The following is a 24,669-nucleotide window of genomic DNA, read 5'->3' on the forward strand; positions in this document are numbered from 1 at the left end:
AAGCATAATGAGAATTCTGGTAAAAAAAAAAAAGGTTTTAAGGTATGGAGACAGTTTATAGAGAAAACATTCTCAAGGGACCAAATAATACAAACAATGACACCATTAGTGGAGATTGTATGTTACCTTTAAGTGTACCTAAGACAGGCTATATTCTAGTATTTATACTTGCCTGGGGCTTCTTCCAGCCCCATGAGGTCCTTGGGCTCTCTCTGCGTCCTCTCCGGTGGCTCCGTTCAGTACCAATCCCCTCCGGTATTCTGGACAGATGTGCCCCTTCAGCACACAAGCGGCTCGGTAATGTGTGCTCCCCTGCCACACTACTGTCCCTGGGAGCGCGACGGAGGGTGCACGTGGGGCCGAGCCACACATGTGCAGGAGAGCGCAGCCGTCCATTATAACGGAGGGAATTGCTACTTAACGGAGCCACCGGAGAGGCTGCCAAGAGAGCCTATGAATTACAATAGAATATTTGGGAGTGCTGGAAGTTCCATTTGGAGGAGGAGGGAGATGGTGGGAGGGGGATACAATGGTAATTGGGTTGGCAAATAGTATGGGAAGACTGTTGAAGGGAATTAATTATGCTGCAGGCTATCAATTGAAGGCCCAAAAACCGAGTAAGCATTTAATTACTTCTCTAGCTGACTCGACAATTTTCCTGATGCTATATTTGTGATGACATTTTATGCCACATGTTTGTTATAGTTTATGATTTATTCTAAAACATGTAAAATACACTGCATTGTGACTTGTTAGTTACTGGAAGAAGCTTTGAATAAATACAAATTTTTAAAGAAATGTGCCTCAGACCTGTACAATTAGGTCCTCAGTGTGAACCCATTTTTCCCATTTATTTTTTCCTCAGAAGTGTGTTACTTCTCAGGAGCTTCCAGGTGTTTCTGGTTAAAATACATAGAAAATTACACACGAATGTCTTGGGCAAAAAACCTGTGTGTATTGCACCAGTTCAAAAGAAAAGTGCCTAGTGCACTAGTGAGGAGAATGTACGGGTACATATAAAGTTCATGACCAGAAACACTGAGAGGCTTATAAACAATATTTCTCTTGTGATGTAGTGAGCACTGCTCCCTAGATTAGCTGGGGAGATATCATTTATAATAACTGGCCTCTCTTTGTGTATAGCATTATCTATGTACCGGTATATATTAATTTACTCAAATAACCTGAAGTGAATCTAAACTCAGAACTTCCTCTCTGCTCTAAAAGATTAAAAACAGCATGATAACCTTTAGGGGAAAAATATTAATTGCAATTTATGGAAATCCTAAAAAAAAAAACCTGAAGTTTTAACTTGGTATAACTTTCCTGGGAGCACTGAAAGGGTTAAGCCTCAATGTGGTTGATGCACAACACCGCAGTAATACTGTCATATATGCTAGAAATGTGTGTTACCATATCAACGGTTGCACTAATCGAGTACTGCCAGTCTCGCTTATAGCGTAACTCGCAGTACTTGCTGCCAGAAATAAGGGTTAAGACACGTACACACGCCATACTGTAGTGAATGACGGGTCTGTCAGACCCTCCTGCTGGGCAGACTTTCTGTCGACAGTAGCACGTGTGTGTGCACGCTGTCGGCAGACTGATAAGACTGTTTCTGACAGATCCCTTATCAGTATGGCAACAGTGTGTACACACATGCTACTGTTGGCAGAAAGTCCGCCCAGCGGGAGAGTCTGACGGACCCGTTGTTTACTACAGTATGGCGTGTGTACGCGCCTTAATACTGCTGTGTGATGTTTGAACACAGCATTATTACTGTGATATTGTGCATCAACTCTGGAGTCTCCTGTACAGGCAGAGAACCATGGTGCTCTGATTCACAGCTGCTGATATGAGTTAATTGGATCCTTTGATCTAGCTAAATAAACACAGAGCACAGTGCTCTGTGTTTGTTTTGTACTTTAGCAACTATAGGTTGCTAAGATAAGAAAACTTTAAAGCACTAGGCATGTTTCATTCACCTTTTTGGATTGGTGCAATATTTTCAGATTTAACACAAGCATTTTTTTAACACACAAAAGGGGGGGGGGGGGGGGGGGGTTGCAGACTTTTCAGATTTATTAGACTAAATATTTATGTCTGGGAATATATTCATTACAATAGCTTGTTGGAAGTGAGCTTTGCTTCTTAACTTGATTGATACTTGTACTTATTATAGATTTATAGGGGTATGGCCCTTATTTTTTGTAAATCTAGTTTTCTGCTCTGAAATAAGGATGCATTATATACCTTATGATGTACACTGTACAGCCTTTTTCAGCTTACTGTTTCTTTCTCTTTTGTTTATCATTGCTGTAGCTTGGTTTGCACATGTGGGGTGGTGCTGATGATTTAAAACAATCCTATGTCAGATAGAAATGCATCATGCTGTGTGGTATCAATATCACAATGCATTAGTGGAAATGCCAAACAGTGCGTATTCGAAAAACACACATTCTAAAAACACCTGGTAAAGGGAGAACTCCTTGACGTCTTAACTAAAAAATATTTACCTTATTAACTACCCTCTCTAGCCAACTGGCTGACTCATCTATTTGAATGAGTCTAGATATTGACAGGCAAGAAGAAAATGTGTGCACTAGATTTTGGCCTGATTCTCAATTTTTCTGGCATTTCCCCAACAACTGTCTTTCCTAGCTTCTTACGGTTTATCTTTTAAGGTCGTCTTCAACATTCTTCTACTATCACCTTCTGCTTGTGACTCAATTCCTCGGGCAAAAGTTTTTGGTCGACGCCATACAGACACGTTTCTAGTCTGCAGCTCAATTTACATACAAACAATAAATAACCATCTACACTCAATTCACACTCTCAGCAAGCTGGAACTCTAGTAGCAATAAAAACACCTAGGCTGCAAAGTTTTATTCTGTTGCAAAAGGATATTAGCTTCCAAAACGAGTTGATTGCTTAATGATTGTTTGTAAATTGGCCACCCCCTTCTGTTACTGCCTTTCCCTTAAAACCCTATACCTAGCAGGATGATCATGGCGATATGTATGATTTAGCAGCCTTTATGGTCTGACTGCAGGCTGTAGCTTTCTGTAACACGGCCCAGTTATCTAATGGCGTGAGTAGTACAGTTTGTCACTCCTTGGAGACATGATTTATCTGCATAACTGGACATATTTTTCTGGGGGGAGATTTTGGGGCTGGTTGAGGAGACAATGCTCCATTTAAAATGTGTCTGTTTGTGGTTAGAGGGCCCTTGTGGTTTTTCTCTGTTCCTTCCTGAACTTTTCTCCAAACCACAGACCCCACACTCCCCTTCCCCAGTCTATTACCCTGACATAATTCCAATTCACCACAGACCACCACCACAGCCCAACCCATCCCCATTGATACAAGAAAGTTGGGGACTGTTCCACGCAATGAAAGGGTGCATAATATTTGAATTTGTGGGTGCTGCTTTATAGGGCCTGTCTTAGTATAGAACTGGAAACTACTTGTAAGGAAACCACTATAGTGAAAGTCACCAAGTTTTAAAATCCACATTTTAATATTAAATATTTAATATGGGCTTTGTGTTTAACCATTAAGCCTTCGTAGAGGCTATTTCCAGAAGCCCATGTGTTCTCCCCGTGCTCCCACGGCCGATTGCACGCATGCACACGCACTCCCGGCCCAAGGTTCGATAGCTGAGGGATCAATGAATCGGGCCAAAGTGCCTGATCAGTGATCCCTTTCCCCTGCAGAAAAAGCGACGGCTTCTCTCGGAAGCCTCGCTTTTTCTGCCTCTTAAGTCCCCCTACGTCCCTCTAAGCGTACACATGTTATGCTTAGAGTGACATAATTGTAAACAAACTCACGGCTGCCATCTTGTGGCCAAATATTAAAACTACAACGACATGTAAAAAAAAAAAAATACACATATTTACATAAGAAAATTGCAATTTACATCCCACCCTCCCAAAAATACCCAAATAAAATGTTTAATTAAAAAAAAAATTACAATAAAAAAAAGTAAATATTTATCTAAGGGTCTAAACTTTTTAAATATGCATGTAAAGATGAAATATTTCAATTTTTTTATTGTAAGCTTGCAAATAGTGATGGATGCAAAACGGAAAAAAATGCACTTTTATTTCCAAATAAAATATTGTCACCATAGATTGTGATAGGGACATAATTTAAATGGTGTAATACCCGGGACTATTAGGCAAATACAATACGTGGGTTTTATTTATGGAGGCATGTATTATTTTATAACTATAATGGCCGAGAACTGAGAAATAATGAATTGTTTCTGTTTTTTTCTTATACTTCCTGTTAAAATGCATTTACAGTAAAGTAGCTCTTAGCAGCCCAAAGAAAGCCTAATTGGTGGCGTAAAAAACAAGATATAGATCAGTTCATTGTGATAAGTAGTAATAAAGTTATAGGCTAATGAATGGGAAGTGAACATTGCTCGGATGCATAAAGTGAAAACGACTGAAGGCTGAAGTGGTTAAAGGATACTTGACCCGCGGCAAAGATACCAAAGGTAAGTTTATGCTGGAACCACATACCTCTGAGCATTGCCCATTCCTCTCCTCATCCCCCCCCCCCCCTTCCTTTCTCAGTCCCCATAATCACTATTTGAAGAATTTGTCAAATTGTCAAACAGGAAGAGGCAAGCATGCTCCAAAGTTCTCTTCTATTATCCTCCCATTTGTTCCCTCTCCTTAAAGAGAACCAGAGACAATAAAATAACATATTTATACATACCTGGGGCTTCCTCCAGCCCCATCAGCCTGGATCTCTCCCACGCCACCTTTCTCTGCTGCCTCTGTCCGCCGGTACCAGGTCCCGTCATTTTGGCCAGTCCAGCCAGTCGACGCAAGAGCAGTGCGCTCCCTCCGTACTGCGCAGGTGCATGCGTACAGAGCCGGAGGGAGCCCCTGGGCATGCGGAAGATTGGCTGCATCTGGCGGAAGTGACGGGACCTGGTACGGGCGATAGAGGGAGCGGAGGACGGCGGCTTAGGAGCGATCCAAGCTTATGGGGCTGGAGGAAGCCCCAGGTATGTATAACATATTTCTTCATTTGTAAAATGCGTTCGTCTCTGGTTCCTTTTAAGCGAAGTAAATGAGGCAGGGATGAGAAGGGAATGTGAGGGTGATAGGAGAGAACATTACAGCAAGCCTGCCTTGTCCTGTCTGAAAATTTGATTTTAGCTGAAAGTCACATTTTTCAAGGAGGGATTACAGAGACTGGGGGAATGAAGATGGAATGGACAACACACAGAGGTATGTGGACCTAGCATGAACATACCTTTGTTCTTAGATCAGGGAGCTTTAAATTATGCCTTGAAATAATAATTTTCATCTCCTTACCGCCTTACCTCTGTTTCACTCTTACCCCTTCCTTGTGATATGAGGGATTAAGTAAAGTATCCATTTAAAGTACATTCACTTAAAGGGATACTGTTCCGACAGGCTGGGAACACGAGTGATTCTCCGCGTTGCCAGCTGCTATATCACCCTCTATGCTGCTATAGCGTCTATAGCGTATAACATATACGCTATAGCAGCATAGAGGGTGATATAGCGGCTGGGAACGCGGAGAATCACTCGCGTTCCCAGCCTGTCGCCGGCTGTCGCCGAACCCGGAAGTAGCCGCCGGCGGGGACAGGAGGATCGGAGCGAGGCTGCGATGGCACCAAACAGCTTCAGGGGGCTGAGGGATGCCCCAGGTGAGTAAAAATCATTTTATTTTTACTTAAGTATCCCTTTAAGCTGTGAACCCACCTGGTAATTTTCCCGACAATTTTTACGATGACCCGCGATTTCTACATGACGTCACCAGGTGGGTACAGAACCACGATGCGAATGTCACTTAGCGTCGCGCCGATGACTATAGACTGACATGGCAGATCGGATCTTTAAGATCCCTGACACCGCGCAAAGTACCGTGGTCGCTGAAAGTCTCGCTCGCTTGCGCCGCCATGTACGTCGCATGACCTTGCACTTAACCTGCCAACAGGAAGAGGCGTCGCTGATGACTGTTGTCAAGGGGACCTCGCAGGAGCCGTTGGGCGATGAGTACACAGCGTAAGTTTACCATTATATTATATTGATCTGGTAAGATTATGCAATCAAGATTGTATCATTAAAGCAGAGGGACACCAAGAGCCCCAATAGTGTAATTCATCTTGGGGACAACAAAATAAATGAGAAGTTAAAATTATACTCACAAACCAGGGTTACCAATAGGCAACCACTGTATAGGCAGGTGGGGAGGACAATCCTGACCCCACTCAGGAATAAAAAGTCGCTCTCTGTAGACAGGAAAATAGGGTAACAACCCTCCACCCAGGGTGGACTCAATGTAGTGTACAAGATACAGAGGCGCCAAAAGAATAAAAGGTAATTAAATGAACTTAAAAAACCAACTGGTTAAACAGAGGAGGCAGCGGTGGTCTTACCCCCTCCAAACAGACACAGGCAAGGACTGCGATTCAGACAGTCAACAATTTATTCGGAACTCCAAAAAACAATGCAACGCGTTTCACGGGCCATACATCCCGCTTCCTCAGGCAAAATACAGTAGGAGTCACAGCATCTGTATTATATCAGCGAGCTCGGCGCCGAGCTCGCTGATATAATACAGATGCTGTGACTCCTACTGTATTTTGCCTGAGGAAGCGGGATGTATGGCCCGTGAAACGCGTTGCATTGTTTTTTGGAGTTCCGAATAAATTGTTGACTGTCTGAATCGCAGTCCTTGCCTGTGTCTGTTTGGAGGGGGTAAGACCACCGCTGCCTCCTCTGTTTAACCAGTTGGTTTTTTAAGTTCATTTAATTACCTTTTATTCTTTTGGCGCCTCTGTATCTTGTACACAAGATTGTATCATTGATAGGCACCTTTTAGTGTCTTCTACCTTTATAAGCTTTAGCAACGGTCATGTCTTACCTACACAGATAGAACATCAGTTTGAATAACTGCCAATTTATATATTTCTGGATCTCTTCTGGTTTAAATGTAAACTACTAGGAAAAAAATAATTATAGATGACAAATGCCAGTGTCATTGAGCAACAGAACACCTGAGCTTTTATGCTGCTGATTGATAGTGATAGATACCAAGCAATTCAGCTTCACTTTTCTTTTTATAGATATGTAGCAGACTAGAAAAGCATTTGCAACAGAAGATTATTGGACATAAGCAATTAGTAGCCGTGATTTATCTCTGGCAGTCTTTTCAACGTCTGACATTAACCTACAGGGCTAATCTGTAGTACTGGTCTTTGGACAGTGATGGGGCATAGTAGTACCCCTTACTCTCCTTGTTGTGCTGTTCTTGACCCTCCAAAATACCATGTGGGGCTTCCTGTAGCTACCCCATTCCTTGCCCAGTGCTGTTATCAAATTTCCAGCTTTTTTTTTCCATGCACATCGATCAGGAGTGGTAGAAATGTCTGATAATTTTGTTGAGGAAATGTAATGGTGTAGTTAATGGTGTAGGATAGATTGTCAATTTTTGATTAACCATTTCAGCCCGCGGGGATTTTTCACTTAATGCATCGGAGCAATTTTCACCTCCCATTCATTCGCTAATAACTTTATCACTACTTATCACAATTTATTGATCTATATCTTGTTTTTTCCGCCACTAATTAGGCTTTCTGTGGGTGGTACATTTTGCTAAGAGCCACTTTACCGTAAATGCATTTTAACAGGATTAATAAGAAAAAAATGGAAAAAATCATTATTTCACAGTTTTCGGCCATTATAGCTTTAAAATAATCCATGCTACCATAATTAAAACCTATGTATTTTATTTGCCCGTATGTCTCGGTTATTATACCATTTAAATTTTGTCCCTATCACAATGTATGGCGCCAATATTTTATTTGGAAATAAAGGTGCATTGTTTCCATTTTGCGTCCATCACTATTTACAAGCTTATAATTTAAAAAATGTTCGTAGTATACCCCCTTCAAATGCATATTTAAAAAGTTCATCCTGGACAGGCAGGATACATGCTGTTCGCATGACATTGCTACCCAAGATGCTATATCTTTTTAGGTCACTCCCAATACCAGTTACCCAAAAATCACTATCCGAACTCCAGAGGCTAATTTTTAGATTTGTTTGGGCTAACAAGCGCAGTAGAATTTCTAAAAAAAAATAATGTTTTGGAATAGGGACAGAGGAGGGCTTGGCCTCCCTGACCTATTCAATCATTGCCGCGCTGCAAGGATAGCCCAACTTGCTCCAGTTTTTGCAAAATGTAACCCTCCATTGTGGGTCCAGATTGAAAATGACCTTTTGACCCCTGTCAGCCTGCCCTCCCTCATATGGTCAACTAATACAAAAATTGCAACCCTTAAAACTGTCTCCCCAGTCGCTTATCACTCTCTCTCTTTGTGGTATAGACCAAGGTACATCAAGAGACTTCAATCCAAACTCTCTCCACTTATGCAGGTATTCAACAACCCAGCATTCCCTCCAGGGATGGACCCGCAATCTTTCCAATGGTGGAAAAACAATAATCATACAATGCTCCGGCATTATCTACTAAAAGATAATTTCCCTAGCTGGGAGCAATTCAATAATGCTATTAAATTTCCTCCAATCGAATTCTTTAGGGCCCTTCAGATATACCACTTTCTCAGGTCCATCCCGGGAGTTGCTAAGGGGCCTGCTGCTGTCACCCATTTTGAAAGATGGTGTGAGCATTCCCCCCTGACAGGGGGCCTCATATCACATTTATACTCCGTGCTATCCCAACCCCTAGAACCATATAAGATGAAGCCAATGCTTCAATGGGAAGCCGATTTCAACACCACTAGGACTATCTCCCAATGGTCAAAATGCTGTCTGTCGATAAACAAGGGACGTAGCTATTACTCTCATATAGAAACAAGTCTAAAAGTTCTACACAGAACTCACATCACTCCACATATAATTCACGGAATTGATAGCAGCAGGCCCAAAACATGTTTTAGGAACTGTGGCCGAGAGGGTAACGATTCACATATCTGGTGGTACTGCCCTAAGGCTAAAGCCTATTGGGCATCAATTACTTCCCTGATAAGCTCTATACTTGAAAGAGACCTTGCACCTGATCCGTTTATGCTCCTGTTGGGTGACAAACCCAGGGGTTGGAAATAAATGCATAGGTTGGCACAACATCTAGCTAAGGCAGCCAAGCTTCATATAGCTAGAATGTGGCAAAAGCCTACACTCTCTGTCGAAATGACTATCACTATAATTAATGATATTCTCACTTCGGAAAGATTAATTGCCACAGTGAACGATACACTGCGTGTATTCACTAAAACTTGGCAGCCTTGGCTGGAATACATAGATAACCCCGGATTCCGCACCTTGGTTTTGACTCCCTAACCTCTAGGCGAATAAGATGGATCAACAATAAATAAGAGAATCCAAGAGAATGTTTACTGTGCATCCCCTGTGTACCCAATGATGTTCTATTATTTTATATTTTTGTGGAACTAAAACAAGATATGTTTTGTATTCTACCAAGTTATAACGTTATGCCCTTACCCCATGTTGGGGGATTGCATGAAAAGCCTGTTCTGTACTAATGAGCATACTGTTCAATAAAAACTTTTTGAAACTAAAAAGTTCAGACCCTTAGGTAACTATTTATGTATTTTATTCTTTTTTTTTATTGTAATTTTTTTTTCTATTAAAAATTTTATTTGGGTAATATTTTGGTGTGAGACATAAACAGTACATTTTTAATGTTGCTTTATGTGTAAATTGTAATGTAAAAAATTGTAGATGTAGTTTTACTATTTGGCCACAAGATGGCCACCTTCATTTTTGTTTAAACTCCTTGTACTTCTCGCTAAGTGGAAGTTAAAGGGGGATGCGGAAATCTGTCCGGGCAGAAGAACTGAAGCCTCACAGGTGAGCGCTTCGGTTTTTCTGCGGGGGAAAGGGATCGGTGATCGGGAACCATGTTCCCTTTCACTGATCCCAGGGCTACCGGGGGACACAACTGGGACACGGGAGCGCGAACGCGGGCGGGAGCGCGCCCAAGCGTGGAGGCGCTGCAGAGCTGCCACCCGGACGTGACCTTCACGTCCGGGCGGCGGAAATGGTTAATACACTGAATCAATTTTTTTCAGAGTTTTTATTTTTTATTTTTTTATAGTTAGGGAAAAATCTAACACATGCGTGATACATGCTTAACCACCTGATGACCCAGCCTTTACCCCCCCTTAAGGACCAGCGCTGTATTTGCTGATCTGTGCTGGGTGGGCTCTACAGCCCCCAGCACAGATCAAACACCAGGCAGAGCGACCAGATCGCCTCCCTTTTTTCCCCACTAGGGGGGTGATGTGCTGGGGGGCAATGTAGTCCTCTTGAAAGAGGATGACTATCTGGGGGAAATTAAACGACAGCTCTCGGATTCCGAGACATATAGGAAACTTAAACACAATCCTTTTGAACTTATTAAGAACAATCTTAACTCACTGTTGGATTCGGGATACGACCAGGGGGTTCTGACCAAAGAGGAGTGGGAATATATGGTGATCACTGAATACACCATTCCCACTATCTATATATTACCAAAAGTACACAAAAATCCGGTCAGCCCCCCTGGCCGCCCCATAATCTCAGCAGTTAATGGCCTTTTGGAGAGAGTTGGCAAATTTGTCGATCAGAAGTTAAAGGATCTTGTGATTCACTTGCCCTCCTATGTACGGGATACAACGGAGGTCCTTGGAGTGATTGAGGGGGTCGTGGTGCCCCCCGGCTCCCTTCTCGTGGGGATCGATGTGGAATCTTTGTACACTTTGATCCCGCATGAGAGGGGGTCGGGGCCACCCGCTTCTTCCTTCGAGATGCATATCCCGGGTACCGTTGTCACAATGAGTTTGTGGCGGAAATGCTGGAATTCATTCTTGGATTTAATTGCTTTTTGTTTGATGGGCAATTTTACCAACAGATATGGGGGCGGCATGTGCTCCTGCCTATGCGAATCTACACCTGGGCTATTGGGAGCGTAGGGTGGTGTACCAACATCCGCTTTGGCAGGAGCACGCCCCCCTGTGGATAAGATATATTGACGACATCATGATGGTCTGGACAGGTAGCTTGAGAGAACTCCAGTCTTTTCTCGGGGATCTAAATGTGAATCCCTTTAACATCAAGCTCACCTTTGATGTGAGTGATGTGGGATTAAATTTTTGGGATCTTAGAATAAATTTAATTGAGGACAGACTGGTCTCCTCCAGCTATAGAAAACCAACAGCTGGTAATACTGTCCTACATGCGACTAGTTGTCATCCCCAGTGTCAAATTGGGTCCATTCCCATTGGTGAATTCCAGCGTTTAAGGAGGAATTGTGGCTCAGATGAAACTTTTGCTAAAGAGTCAAAAGAGATGTATCTCAGTTTTAGAGAGAGAGGCCCGCAGGCTATTCACGGAGCCCCCCGCCGTGAATTGACAGGAAGCAGCCGCTCGCGCGAGCGGCTGCTTCCTGATTAATTAGCCTGCAGGCGGCGACGCAGATCTGCGTCGCTGGTCCTGCAGCTGCCATTTTGCCGACGCGCGGTATGAGTGCGCGGTCGGCAAATGGTTAAAAAATAACAATTAATTGGAAAAATTTATCGTAATTCTCTAATCGAGAGAAATAAAACATTGTATGGTGGTGCGCCACCTTTAGATTGGATTCAATAGGAAATCACTAAACATGACCTCCAAATTGATTATTCAGTTGTTAATTGTTTAAGTTACATGAAAGAAGGCGTGTGTGTTGGTAAATGCGTGGGTAAGGATTTTCTAATACAACTTTATGTTATTGATGAGTGATGTTGAAGATTTCATCCCAGCCTTAAGATGGTTGTTCCAGTTTGACATAAATAGCCTTTTTCACACTACTGATTTTTGTCTCTGTCCAAATTCCCATCTCACTATCAAGGAATGTAATTTCTGCATGAACTGTAGAAAGACTGCTGTTCTGACCTGTAGAATTAGCCCCATTGTTCTGAAAAATGTGTTTACCCAGGGAGTACTTGGACTGAACTTATTTTGTATTTATACATCACCAACATTTTCCATAGCAATGTACATAATACAAAACATACAATAATGAGCATTATTGGACTGGGCGTCCTGATTGTACAGTGCGTTGAACTGTGCACGTACCATGCACAGTTCAACGCACTGTACAATCAGGACGTCCAGTGACACTAGTACAAATACAGACAATTGATGTGTTTGAAAACATCACCAATACTGGTACATGTCCATTTGATAAAATATAAAGAAACTGGAAGCACAGGCCGGAGATCCCTGCCACTTTGAGCGTACCCCTTTTATGATTTATGGTATTATAAAATTCATCTAAAGTAGTTATGGTCCCACACCTCTGATTTGAGATTATAGGTATTTGCTTAGAAGCAACAAACACATTTAGAAAGATTGCAGCTACACATTTTAGACGTTTGTAAAGACAACATCAACACAATTTAAAATATATTCAAAGTTTTTAGGCATAACAGAACTGCACTGAGGGGCGTTTCATTTTTTTCTTATTGCCCAGCTTTTCTTTTCTTTTAAATAACTATGAATTTGATGCTCACACAAGTAAAATAATAAAAGCATTAAAAATAAATTGCTACAGACTAGCAAGAGACAGACCCCTACCTCTATTTTCTATTTGTATCACTACCAGTGCACATTGTTGCTTCATTATCTCCCTGTCCATTGTGAGAGTCCTTTTCTGCAATATACAAAAGAAAGTAGGAGCATTCCAAATAGAGGATTCTGTATTTCTGAAAGGTTCTGTTTTCAAGTCAGATTTGTAAACCAGAACCTGAATTAATTTATGTGTAATTACTTTTCAAAATCCACGTATGTCTTTATTATTGCTATCAATAATTTGTATAGTGACAACATTGTCCACGCTGTAAGAAACAAATATTTTTACGTAAAAGAACAGACATTGGCACATAATACAGTTTTGGTAAACAACATAATTGTTACAGTAACTACAATATTGGGATTAACAAAACCTACAGCAACTTTCAAGACACAAAATGGAGAAAATCATTACAATGTAAAGGAATAGGGAGAAGGTAGAGCAATACATAAGGAGATAACTCATTTATTGCATATGGGCAAATAACTTTTTTCTCTTGAGTTATCTCCAATGAGATAATTTTCATCTTTTCTTTAAAATAACTTTTAATCATTTTACAATTGGAAAATTACTTCAAAGTTGATAAAAAAGTATTGTCAAAATGATTTTGCTTGCTGGTTGCTTAAAAGGCATTTTATCACAAGGTGTAAAAAATATCACCTAGGAGAAAACGCAAAAGAAAAAGTAAATTGCATGAGCGGCAAGATGTGATATGTGATATGATAAATCATAATTGAACCTTATTGGAATCACATGTTGGGCTTTTAACCTTTTACAAAGGCAGCATAATCATCATGAATCCTAGCCAACTTTCAGGGAGAAATCAACATTTCTACTCCTGTCACTTAAAGGATATATGAATGAAGAAAAGGTAAGCTTTACTTACCTGGGGCTTCTTCCAGACGCTAGAAATCTACCTGAAGTTCAGCTGTCCTCCCGGCTGCTGCTGTCCCCTCCATATGTTCGCCGACCCTGGTTGCGCTGTGAGCTTCTGTGCATGCATGGTGCGTGTGTCTCATGATCGCACTTCCATTGCTTGGAGCATTCTGCGCTTGCACCGTTCAACTGCATAAGTGCAGAACTCACAAGAGGCACACGCTGCACCTGCACTTGCTCAGAAGTTTTCAACCCAGCTGAGGGTCAATGATATTTTTGGGTGGAGGGGGGGGGGGGCAGCAGACCTTTGGTGCTGTATCAAAACCAGCCCCTCTCCCCTAAGTCCCTTCTCCATGTTAAGGATGCTGTAATTCTACTACCAGCTTCCATTACCTATACTGCACATTTAACCCAACAACTGCACTCAACAACAACTTTCCCCCATACCTAAGCCTAGCACTAACCCCCACCTATGCCTAATACTCAACTCCCCCATATCCATGCCTAACACTAACCAGTATAGCTTGTTATTCATTTGTTGTACATTTTATTTACCATGTTACATTTGTCACTGTAATTACCAATGCATGTGGAGCCTGACATAGGGTTTTTTTTCACCCCCCTGTTCCTCCCCTTTTTTACCCCCTGTTCCTCTGCCTTATCCAAAGTACATAAATATATAGAGGTATTTACTTTCTATTAAGTTATACCAATTATATATCAGGAGGATACGGTTTATCGTCATTTTACATGATTTTATATATGTTTGATTTTGTTGACCTAATATTGTTATATATTTATACAACAAGTGGTGCTAATGAGCCATTCTTTTCTGAATCCATACAGTATATATATATATATATATTTATAATAATAGCCGCACCCCGACTCTGATTGTCGTCTTGGTGCATGATAGCGGGACTTCAGTTATATAATAGCCAAACACCAGCTCTGATTCATCACCATACCGCATGATAGGCAGAGTTTGGCTGTATAACCACGCCCAGTTTCTTCACCAGGTGTGCCATAGCCAAAATTTACATTGCGGTCCATAGTGTTGCATAATTTCTCAATCGAGACACAACCCCCAAATTAACTGTCTTGATGTCTCGATGCCCAGTAGAAGTTGGGGGTAACAACCCCTTGAGTGCGGTAAGAGGGTGGGGGGCGGTTTATGGTGGTATTTGGGGGCTCCTTTCATAAAAATGTTTCCCACATTTAAATAAATGTTTTACCATTCTTAATTCTCCTTATATTTATTTTGCATTGCAGAATTTCATGAATGTAATTGCCATTGAGTGGTGAACTCTGATATAATCTTTATAAATACACTCCAGAATAGTAAACAGGCTATACTAGTTACATGTATCTTTGTGACTATGAAAGACCTGACACGGAATGGTCAATAGTTGTTGGTTTGATCAAATATATCCAATCCAAATATATCCAGTCCAATAAGCATGTGATTTTCACACAGCTCATGTTTATGATACAAGGGCCCATATGCAGTTTTCTTCTAGGTCCAAATTATTTTAAAGAGAAGATGAAAAAGTATCTCCTAGATACTTTTTCATCTTCTCTTTAAAATGATTTGTCACCACTCTGTAATCGAAAAAGCACCAGAAAGTATGTAAAAAAAAAAAGGTCCTTTAGAAATTATTTTGAGTATTTTCTTGTTTGCTTGTGGTTTAAAAGGCATTTAATTCAGAAGAAAAAAGTTAATTGCATATGGGCTAATGAGGTGTAGTGAGATGAACATTTGTACTTTGTGAGTTTATATATTACCTTGGCTATGGGCTTGTATTATGCGTAAGCTTAATTTGCATACAGTAAGGTGATAACAGATTTTTTTCTTGAATTCTATATTTTGTCAAATTATATACAGTGTCCTAGCACAGTCTTTCCATTCATCCATTTTTTTTACGTTTTTGAAATGGATTGATTTACTTGCTTTACTATAACATTCTTCTGGTTTAAAACTATAAAAGGCACCAATTTTCCATGGAAAGTTTTTATTCTTGTCTTACTTTATTTTTCTATGCTCAGTAAAAAACAATAAATAAATATATTATGTCTAAATAGCATAGAAAAGTCAGCAGAAATACAAACATATAGACTTTTAATGTTAAAAAACAACAACTATAAAATCAATGTTGGAGTCAGTTGGGGAATATAAAAACTACCTGGCTAAACGACTAAACATGTCCATTAGTGAAATTGCCTTAACATTTACTGCAACACTGATTTTTCCAGAATAGTAAACCTAATTTTTATCAGTTCCCTGCACAACAGATCCTATCTGTTTACGATGAAGCCCTTTGTGTTTTCAAGTTGACTATGTCCAGTTTAAATCTAAGAAAAATGGAAACTGAACCCAAAGTCAGTAGCAGAACTAGTTATCAAACAACAAAAAACAAATTATAAAAATGTATATTTATATATATATATATATATATATATAGAGAGAGAGAGAGAGAGAGAGAGAGAGAGAGAGAGAGAGAGAGAGAGAGAGAGAGAGAGAGAGAGTGTATGTATATATATATATATATATATATATATATATATATATAAATATATATACATATATATATGTGTGTGTATATATAGAGTATATATATATATATATATGTGTGTGTGTATATATAAAGTATATAAAGTATATATATATATATATATATATATATATATATATATATATATATATATATATATATATATATATATTTATATATATAAAGTACAAAGTATACAAATATCTTGTGGACGTGAAAGCAAAACTGATAATAGACCGATAGTTATGGAATCCGATACATTTTTAGTAATGCGTGACCAATTACTGTTTAGAGGGCATCAGAGCCCAATAAGGGTGCTGAGTTGCCCATAAAACAGTGCCTAACTATTACCATGCATGTACAATTAAGTTATTCATCTTAATAATAATTCCAATAATTATGCAACACGATGAGTTTGTGAAACTGAATTCAGATCATCAGAAGTATAGATTTAAAATAAAAAAAGATATAGAAGAAGTATTTTTGTAATGTGATCCATTTATGATATCAGTACTTTTAAGGCCCCAAAAAATGGCTGCTTGTATGATCAGCAGGCACATCTGTCAGCATTGTATAAACTGTGTATAAACCGTAACAAGGAGCTCATGCATGCTGAAAGATCCCAACTGCAAAATGAGGGCAGTATTTAATCCTATAAAGAAGAGTAGTTTTAGGGTAAACTGTGTAAATTACTATGAGTTTGTTTAAGCAAAAAGTATTCTTCCAAAAACATCATTTTCAGATTCAAATGATGGCAGTGCATATTTTTATAGAGTTAATTTTTTTTCTGGGTCATAATAAAAAGCAGCTTTGTGATGATTCGGTGGTAGATTATCCACAGCATATCGTTAACTTAACATGCTATAAAGGAATGGGTTAGAAAATCCAGCTAGAAACACTACCTCATTATGTTAATAAGCTTCTAAACTAAAAAATCAACAGGAAAGCAGAAACTACAGCACATCATTTGAAGAAATATTGTTGTAAAGATGTCAATAGTTTAGCTTAAAAAAAGATTGCATACTATATACGATACTTTTTTCCCATTACACTAACAAAAACTCATTGCATTAGCATATGGGCGTCTCACTCCCCTCATCAGTTCTCGGGAATCGGTACTAATTGTTTTGCCAGTATCCTGTCCCCGTTTGAATAAGTGATACAGAGTCCTTTTCCCCCCACTACATGGTTTGTGGTCAGTGGAGGTAATAGTAGCCATGTATTAGCAGAGGTTAGTAATTCAGTTTTTCGTCTAATTTGCCACTTTTTCATTTTGTAGCAACACTTCAGTTTTGGCTCCACTCAGCTCTGCCTGTTGCTTTGCTAGTTACACTTACTTACATTAGAAATCAGTTTCTGAACAGAACAGCATTGTTCAACATAACTATGTTAATTGATCTGATGCCTATAATACTGTAAACAATGCAATAAAATGTCATAGCTGTTTAATTCTTTTTCTTTTCAATATTAGAAAACCAAAAGTGACAACAGTATGTTAAAGCGAAAGCAAAGTTCCAGAGTAGAGGCCCAACCAGTGACAGATTTTGGCCCTGATGAATCGCTGTCCGATAATGCAGACATTCTCTGGATCAATAAGCCAGTAAGTTCCACTTGTTTTTTCTTTGCTTTCTTCTTCCTTTTTCTCTTTTATTTGTTTTCTTCATTGTTTTTTTTTTGTTTTTTTATTGTATTCTTTCTTGTTCTTCTTTGTCGTCTTATTTTTTTCTATGGTTTTTATGTGTCTTTTTAAACCTAACCTTCTCTCTAAATTATCATACATTTTGTTGGCAGTTAGTCAAATATCAATACATTTACCAATATTCTACTGTCTTATTTTACTTATAGTAAAATATTGGTACATTTACTGATATTGTACTTTGATTTAACCCTAACCTCACTCTCACATGAGACCTCCCCTATGTACACCTAACTGCCAGCTCTGCCTACATCTAACCCAACTCCCACCTGTGCTTAAGACTAACCCGAAGTTCCACTACTGTCACTAAACCTTCAAAGCCGGAGTTCTGCCATAGTATAGCGAAACTCCAGCACCTACCGTAGCCGCTTATAACCCTTGCCCAAATTACCACAGCAGCACCGCCATAGCTGGAAATTTCTGAAGAGCGTAAAGGGATGACAAGCATAAGATAAATGAGCAGTGCCCCATAGCAGGAAGAACAATACAACAGCACCCTTCATTGGTTGTGGTTTAGCCACTGAATGGTTCCTACCCAGATGGATCATTAACCTTTTGACTGCCATGAATGTTGTATTTAAGATAACTCAGCAGAGCTGCAGATGCCTTTACTCATCCTGCCCTCCCATGCAGAGAAGTGTAGGGAGTACTTGGATATTTACTTGATCTGGTTGCTGCATCGGGTCTCCCCTTCCTCCTGGGATCTTCTGGATCCTGATCACATTACATGATGTGATTGGGAGTTGGAGAATGTTCTCCGAAGAAGCACCGTAGGAGGTGCGATACATGTGAAGTCTCATTCGCCGGCGGATGCTGAGAGGGGCAGTGCATTGGAACGGTGAGGATATTAGCTGATGTTTGATTTTCACTATCAACAGCCGCGTTATTCATATGTTTTGTGATGGCTTTACTCAGGAGGTGTTGTTGTTTATAGTTGGTCACATGATGTTTGTATGTGATTTGCCTTGATGTGTATATCCATCCTCATTGGCACTGTGTGATGATTTATTCTTTCATTTATTGATATTTTGATATACCTCCCCCCCCCCCTCCCAGTAACACTGGTGAATTGCTTTGCTTTTATTTGGGATACGTCCTTAAAGGGAACCTTAACTGGCGGGGAAAAATAAATTCACTTACCCGGGGGCTTTCCCAAGCCTCCTGCAGCCGTCCTGTGCCCGCGCCGGTCCTTCGGTGCCCTCCGGTCTCCCTCCGCCGCTAAGTTTCGTTTTCGGACGACTGCCAGTCGCCCTCGGGCAAAGCGTCCTCTTCTTCCGCATTCCTCGTCGTAAAGAGCCGTAAAGCGCGTCCGCATGCTACACAGCTACGTCTCTACCTTTTCCACCTTAATTATTTTGCTGTACTCTGAAAATGTGTGGCTGAGTTGCTGTTACTCACAATAGATTGGCCTGGAGAACTAACAAGCCACTAATTAAATAAGTGGTTAAACAATGTGGATCAGCTGCACGGATGCTGAATTTTTGCATGAAATGGTGACAAATTATGTCTATAATGATGCTCCAGTGATAAAAATCTAGCATAGGTATGGATCTTTAAGTCATCCTTGATATAAGAGTTACCGCAGTTACATGTTAATAATGGAAAAACAGTGCACAGTTTGAAACAACCATGCTAATGCTGAAAAGATTCATAATTTTTGGAAGATTTGTGCACATAGGCTTGCCTGTGTAGTGTAATTATGCTTGTCATATAGCCTCAGCTGCTTGCGGAAAGAAAGTATATAATAAAATGTTCTCTTCTCTTTCAGTGGGTGCACTCATTACTCCGCATCTGTGCAATTATCAGTGTCATTTCCGTTTGTATGAACACCCCAAAGACCTTTGAGCATTATCCTCCTCTTCAGTATGTGACAATTGCCCTTGATACACTATTGATGTTTCTTTACACTGCAGAGATGATTGCAAAAATGCACATAAGAGGGATTGTCAAGGTGAGACAAACATTTTATAATGTTATAGCATGCCATTTTTTTTGTCCCTTTCCTGCTTCACTCTTTGTCTGTGTTGCAAACCCATGGTCAGTATGTGCAATGTAGGTTCACAGAAGTGTTTACAGTTGCCAGTGTATAAAGTTGATTAGAATGCTGAAATCAACTTCTATTTATTCCATTTATATTTATATCTTTTCATATTTTATGTTATTAGAATTGCAAAACGCATCTTTTACAATGATCATGCAGACCATTTTATGTAACATTATTAACTATTCTTTTTTTTAATGGAAATACTGTCCATAAATGCAGTAAACATTTGAGTTTGAGCTGTGGCTAACCAACAAAACCTGGATTTTTGGCACAAGGGGTCAGTTTTTAGACATTTTTTTTTTTACTACTCTGTTATAACAATCCACTGCCTGTGCTGATAGTGTGGGTTTTATGTTTACAATGAAGGTCCAATACAAGTTTATGCTGTTTTTATGAAGGTCCAGCCTGAGCTGTTTGTGTTGTTTATTCTCTGAGCTGCCAATTTTAATGTCTACCCAGCAGTGTAGGTTTGTAATAACACTGAAGTTGTGTTTCAGTGTGTGGTGGGAGAGAACATAGAGGTACTGATCTGTATAGATTTCCTGTAGGTTTCTGCCCCTATATATCTTTCCTCTTTGATATGTAGCATGGGCCCCAACAAGACAAGGGTGCTTGGAAAGTAAGGCCTAGTTTCCACTTGTGCATTGCTGATTGTGTTTTCAGCAACGCACAGTGAGGTGATCTGCAGGGGCATCAGAAGTGCTTAGACTGCACTGTCTGATATCCCCATCTATGCATTATGATTCACTATGTATTCGCAACACATGGTTGCAAGTTTGCATGCATTCCTGTACATTTGTGGTACAATTCCGTCCATTATAAATGAATGTGGTCGCAACCGCAACAACGAAAAGCATGGAGCCACCTGAATTGATTTTAGTAATAATATGTCTGAGTGGAATTTCAGGTTCTTATGAATATTCTGAAAGCAGGCCTGTCCTTTTTGAACTCTTTCTGTCACTTTTTGGTAAATGTGCTCTGCATGTGAAATTGAATCAGTGTACTGATATACCATACAGACAAGTTTGCAAAGTATATTCCAGGTATTATGGATCTTTCAAATGAATGGACACTGTAATATCATGCATGCTTCTCTAGAAACAGGAAGCGGCAGGGCAGGTGGAGACCACCTGCAGTGTTTCATTTTGTAAACACTACAATGATCTGCTGCTACCATTCATCTCAGCTGATATATTTCTTCCCTTGAGCAGAGCCAGGAATTGTAGGTTCGTGGACGAGCAGGGTGATGTTTGATGTTTCAGTGGGGTCCGGTAGGGAATGGGGGCACATCATTGTCACATAAGCCAGAGTTATTCATTTAAACCCTGGTTAAACAGCATTCAGTCATGTTTCTCTTTACGGCTGCAGCATGCTGCTCTGCCAACTGTCCACACTGACTGTCCTGTGCACAGTCAGTCATCATAGTTTCCATTGTTGATCATCTGGCTGCCTAACACAGTCTGCAGTTTGTCATCCTTGTTCCTGATTGTCCAGTCCATAGTCTGCCATCCCGGTCCCTGCCAGTCCAGTGCATAGTCAGTGCTATAGGTCCTGTTTTGCCCTCTCCACTGCAGAGTGCACTACCATTGCTCAATGCTCATACTGACACTCTGGCACTCAGCTACCAGTGTTAACCAGCAGAAAGAAAATGTGGAGTGTGCACATTGAAGTGTCCTGTCTCTTATCTGCAGCTACTCATGTCTCCTAATGCATCATGTACACAGAGGGCAAAAGGGAAGTCTACCCCATCTGTTCATCCTCTGCCAAACCTTCTATGCAAATGTTTATTTCTTTTACCTAGTATGCAGACTGGAAGGATTTGATTACAGAGTGGGGACCCAGAAAAACTGCAGCTTGGTGGTCCTGGAGAAAATAGCAGAAAGTAGGAGTTGGAGGCTGAAGAAAGGTGCCAGTGGCTGGAATTGCAGGATAAATAGTTACAATAACCTTTCTCCTGAACGCTCCATTGCATATACTTTGCAAAATAGGTAGAGAGTGTGAGTGACTGTATAGAGAGACTGGCAGAAGTAAGGGAGGGATAGATGGGCCAGATGCTGTGAATTGGGAGACAGCAATAGGTCAAAAATAGGCTACAGGATCCCATTCTCTGCAAACTAGGCATTGGCTCGAATATAAACCTAGATTTGATGTATTTGACATACTGTCTATCGGACCATATTTTGGTCCAAAACTCTCCATTTGTACGCAAATACAGATGGTAGCCGTTGTATTATTTCTTTTACCTGCTGTATACTATGTCCTCTTCAGCTAGATTGTAAGCTTGTTTGGGGACTTTACAAAGAAAATAAAGTAATACTAATAATACTAAATTACAAAAATACACGATACACTGCTCATTTAAGTAAAAGTGGAGTTTCATTTTAATTTGATGGAAAAATAAAAAACGTGTTAAAAAGAAAGTTTGAGCCTGCTTAATAAAGATAGAGTGCATGTACTGTGTTTGATATATTGCAATTATATTTTCCAGCATACATCTTCTAATTGAAAAATTAAACTTGCAAGAGTAGAATATCATATGCCATGTAAGCCAGAGATAAAAAATCTCTGCATAAAGGGATTCCCACAAAAATGAATCTGCAAGCAGATGGCTGAGATGGAAATGAAATGACCCCAGGGAATGAGATATGAATAGACAGAGCTTTCCCGCTGTGATAAAAAAATGGGGAAACCCTTTCATATCATCTCAGCAGATTTATTATTCATATTTATGTCACAAGCACAGAACACATTACTTACTGGATGGCTGCAGGTCTAGAAATAAATAATGGTATGTATTTTATGCCTGTGAGAAGCAGGAGAGTTTTTAATTTTATTTTTTTCCACTACAAATCCACTAATTTGAAATAAAATAACTTTAAATAGTGAGTGCAAGTGTGCAATGTACTGGCTTGAGAAATAAACACATAAGGTAACATTTATAATTTAAAATGAAAGCAAATGTGTAGCTTTAGAAAAACACAGCATGGGTGTAGAATATTATGTTACCATTACTTAAAGCAAACCTGAAGTAAAAATAAACTGATGATAGATAAACTTTGATTGATTATATCTATCCTCCTACTATTAAAATGACAATTGTTTTAGAATCCCATATTTTATTCTCTGTTTGAAAGCTAAAAAAATAGATTTAATGGGTTACTGTCTCAGCTGAATGATACAATCTTTTAGTGTCCAAGAGCTACAATTTATGAACTATTGACCTGTTTTATCTATTCCCTACACTCAGAAGCTGTTTTCTGCCAGGCAAGAGTTTTATGGTTGTAATACGTTATCAATGAGGGTTACACTATAGTCCAGGTAGGCCCAGAGATAAACTGTCATTTGCATACCTTAATGATTAACTCTTTCAGTGAGAAAAGAAAAAAATTAACACAGCCTAGTTATAAGCAGAAATGGCACTGTGCATACACATGTATATTTCATCATGTCAAATGTCCGTTTAGATACCTTTTAAAACTGAATAGTAGTGAAGTTCATCATAACTTATCTTTGCGGAGGTAAATGGAATATACGCCTGGGTGAGCCTGATTACATCCTCAGCTGAAAGAAAATGTTTCTCACCTTCTCCAAATTGTCCTTTTGTAATGCAATGACAATTTTATTCAAATATAACAGTTTGAACTACTTCTCATAATGAGTGAACTGGGTCTCTCTCAGGCTGTCAACCTCCCCACCCACACGAAAGGGCACACCCTGGATCTTATATTTCATTCCGGACTTTTAATATCACACATGGATATAAACCCAGTGGTATGGTCAGACCACCACACCATCCACTTCTCTCTGACAGCACCAGCGATAAAACACAGAGGGAAAGAACTCATAAGATACCGTTCACTGAAAGATGTCTCACCCCAGCACGTTCAGAATATCCTCAACTTCGACGCATTAACCAATCATTGCGCAGACCCAGACTCCATGGTCCTGATATACAACCATGCAGTGTCATCTGCCTATGACGCCCTCGCTCCAGTTCGCATCAAACGGTCTACACCACTTCACCATGCACGGTGGTTTGACAGCTCACTAAAGGACCTAAAGAAAGAAGTGCGCAGACTAGAAAGGAAGTGGCGAAAATCTTAGAATTCAAAAGATAAACACACCCTTGTCTCTCACCTGGAAAGCTACCAAAATGCGATCACCAAGAAAAAATCCTCCTACCTATCACAGGAGATCGCAAAGGCCGCCAACAGACCAGCCCAACTATTCCGCACAGTTGATAGACTATGTAATCCATCCTGTCTAAAACCTACTATAACTCCCTCAAAGGAGCTATGCGAGAAATTTGCTTGCTACTTTGCTGACAAAGTATCTTCTATTCGGTCTCTCATTCAGTCCACAGCACCCAAGACTCATGCAACTAATGGAAATAGCTGCAAAAAGAGCCTAACACCCTGGACTGACTTCAAAAGTATTAGTGAGGAAGAGATCTCAGACATCCTCCGTCGCCTCCGCCAGACAACCTGCGACCTGGACCCTGGACCAACTAAACATATGCTGAAATGTCCTGACCTGCTTGGTCCAGCATTTCACAAAATAGTAAATTGCTCTCTGCAAGCAGGGAGGTTTCCTACCTCTCTAAAAGAAGGAATCATCAAGCCCCTTCTTAAAAAACCTTCCATGGATCCAGATGCTATGAGCAGCTACAGACCTGTCTCCAACCTCCCCTTCTTAGGTAAAGTTATTGAAAAGGCTGTCTATCTGCAACTTGAAACCAGGCTGTCAGTAAACAACATCCTGGACCCTCTACAATCTGGCTTTAAGAAACACCACAGCTGTGAAACAGCCCTCATCCAAGTCTGCAACGATCTGCTCATGGCAAGGGACAGAGGGGAATGCTCCATCCTAATCCT

General features: G+C 40.1%; 1 protein-coding gene across 8 annotated transcripts in view; it reads left to right on the top strand.

Moving 5' to 3' along the window:
• NALCN (sodium leak channel, non-selective) overlaps window positions 1-24,669 on the top strand; it is a 640,650-nt gene that overhangs the window by 69,052 nt on the left and 546,929 nt on the right. For all 8 annotated transcript variants that reach the window (XM_068267982.1, XM_068267985.1, XM_068267987.1 and 5 more), the window contains 2 exons: window positions 17,527-17,655; window positions 19,520-19,702. In XM_068267982.1, coding sequence (XP_068124083.1) covers window positions 17,527-17,655; window positions 19,520-19,702 — 312 coding nt within the window. The remainder of the gene's footprint in view (window positions 1-17,526; window positions 17,656-19,519; window positions 19,703-24,669) is intronic.

Source organism: Hyperolius riggenbachi, chromosome 2, assembly GCF_040937935.1.
Source record: "Hyperolius riggenbachi isolate aHypRig1 chromosome 2, aHypRig1.pri, whole genome shotgun sequence".
In the NCBI taxonomy this organism is placed as follows: domain Eukaryota; kingdom Metazoa; phylum Chordata; class Amphibia; order Anura; family Hyperoliidae; genus Hyperolius; species Hyperolius riggenbachi.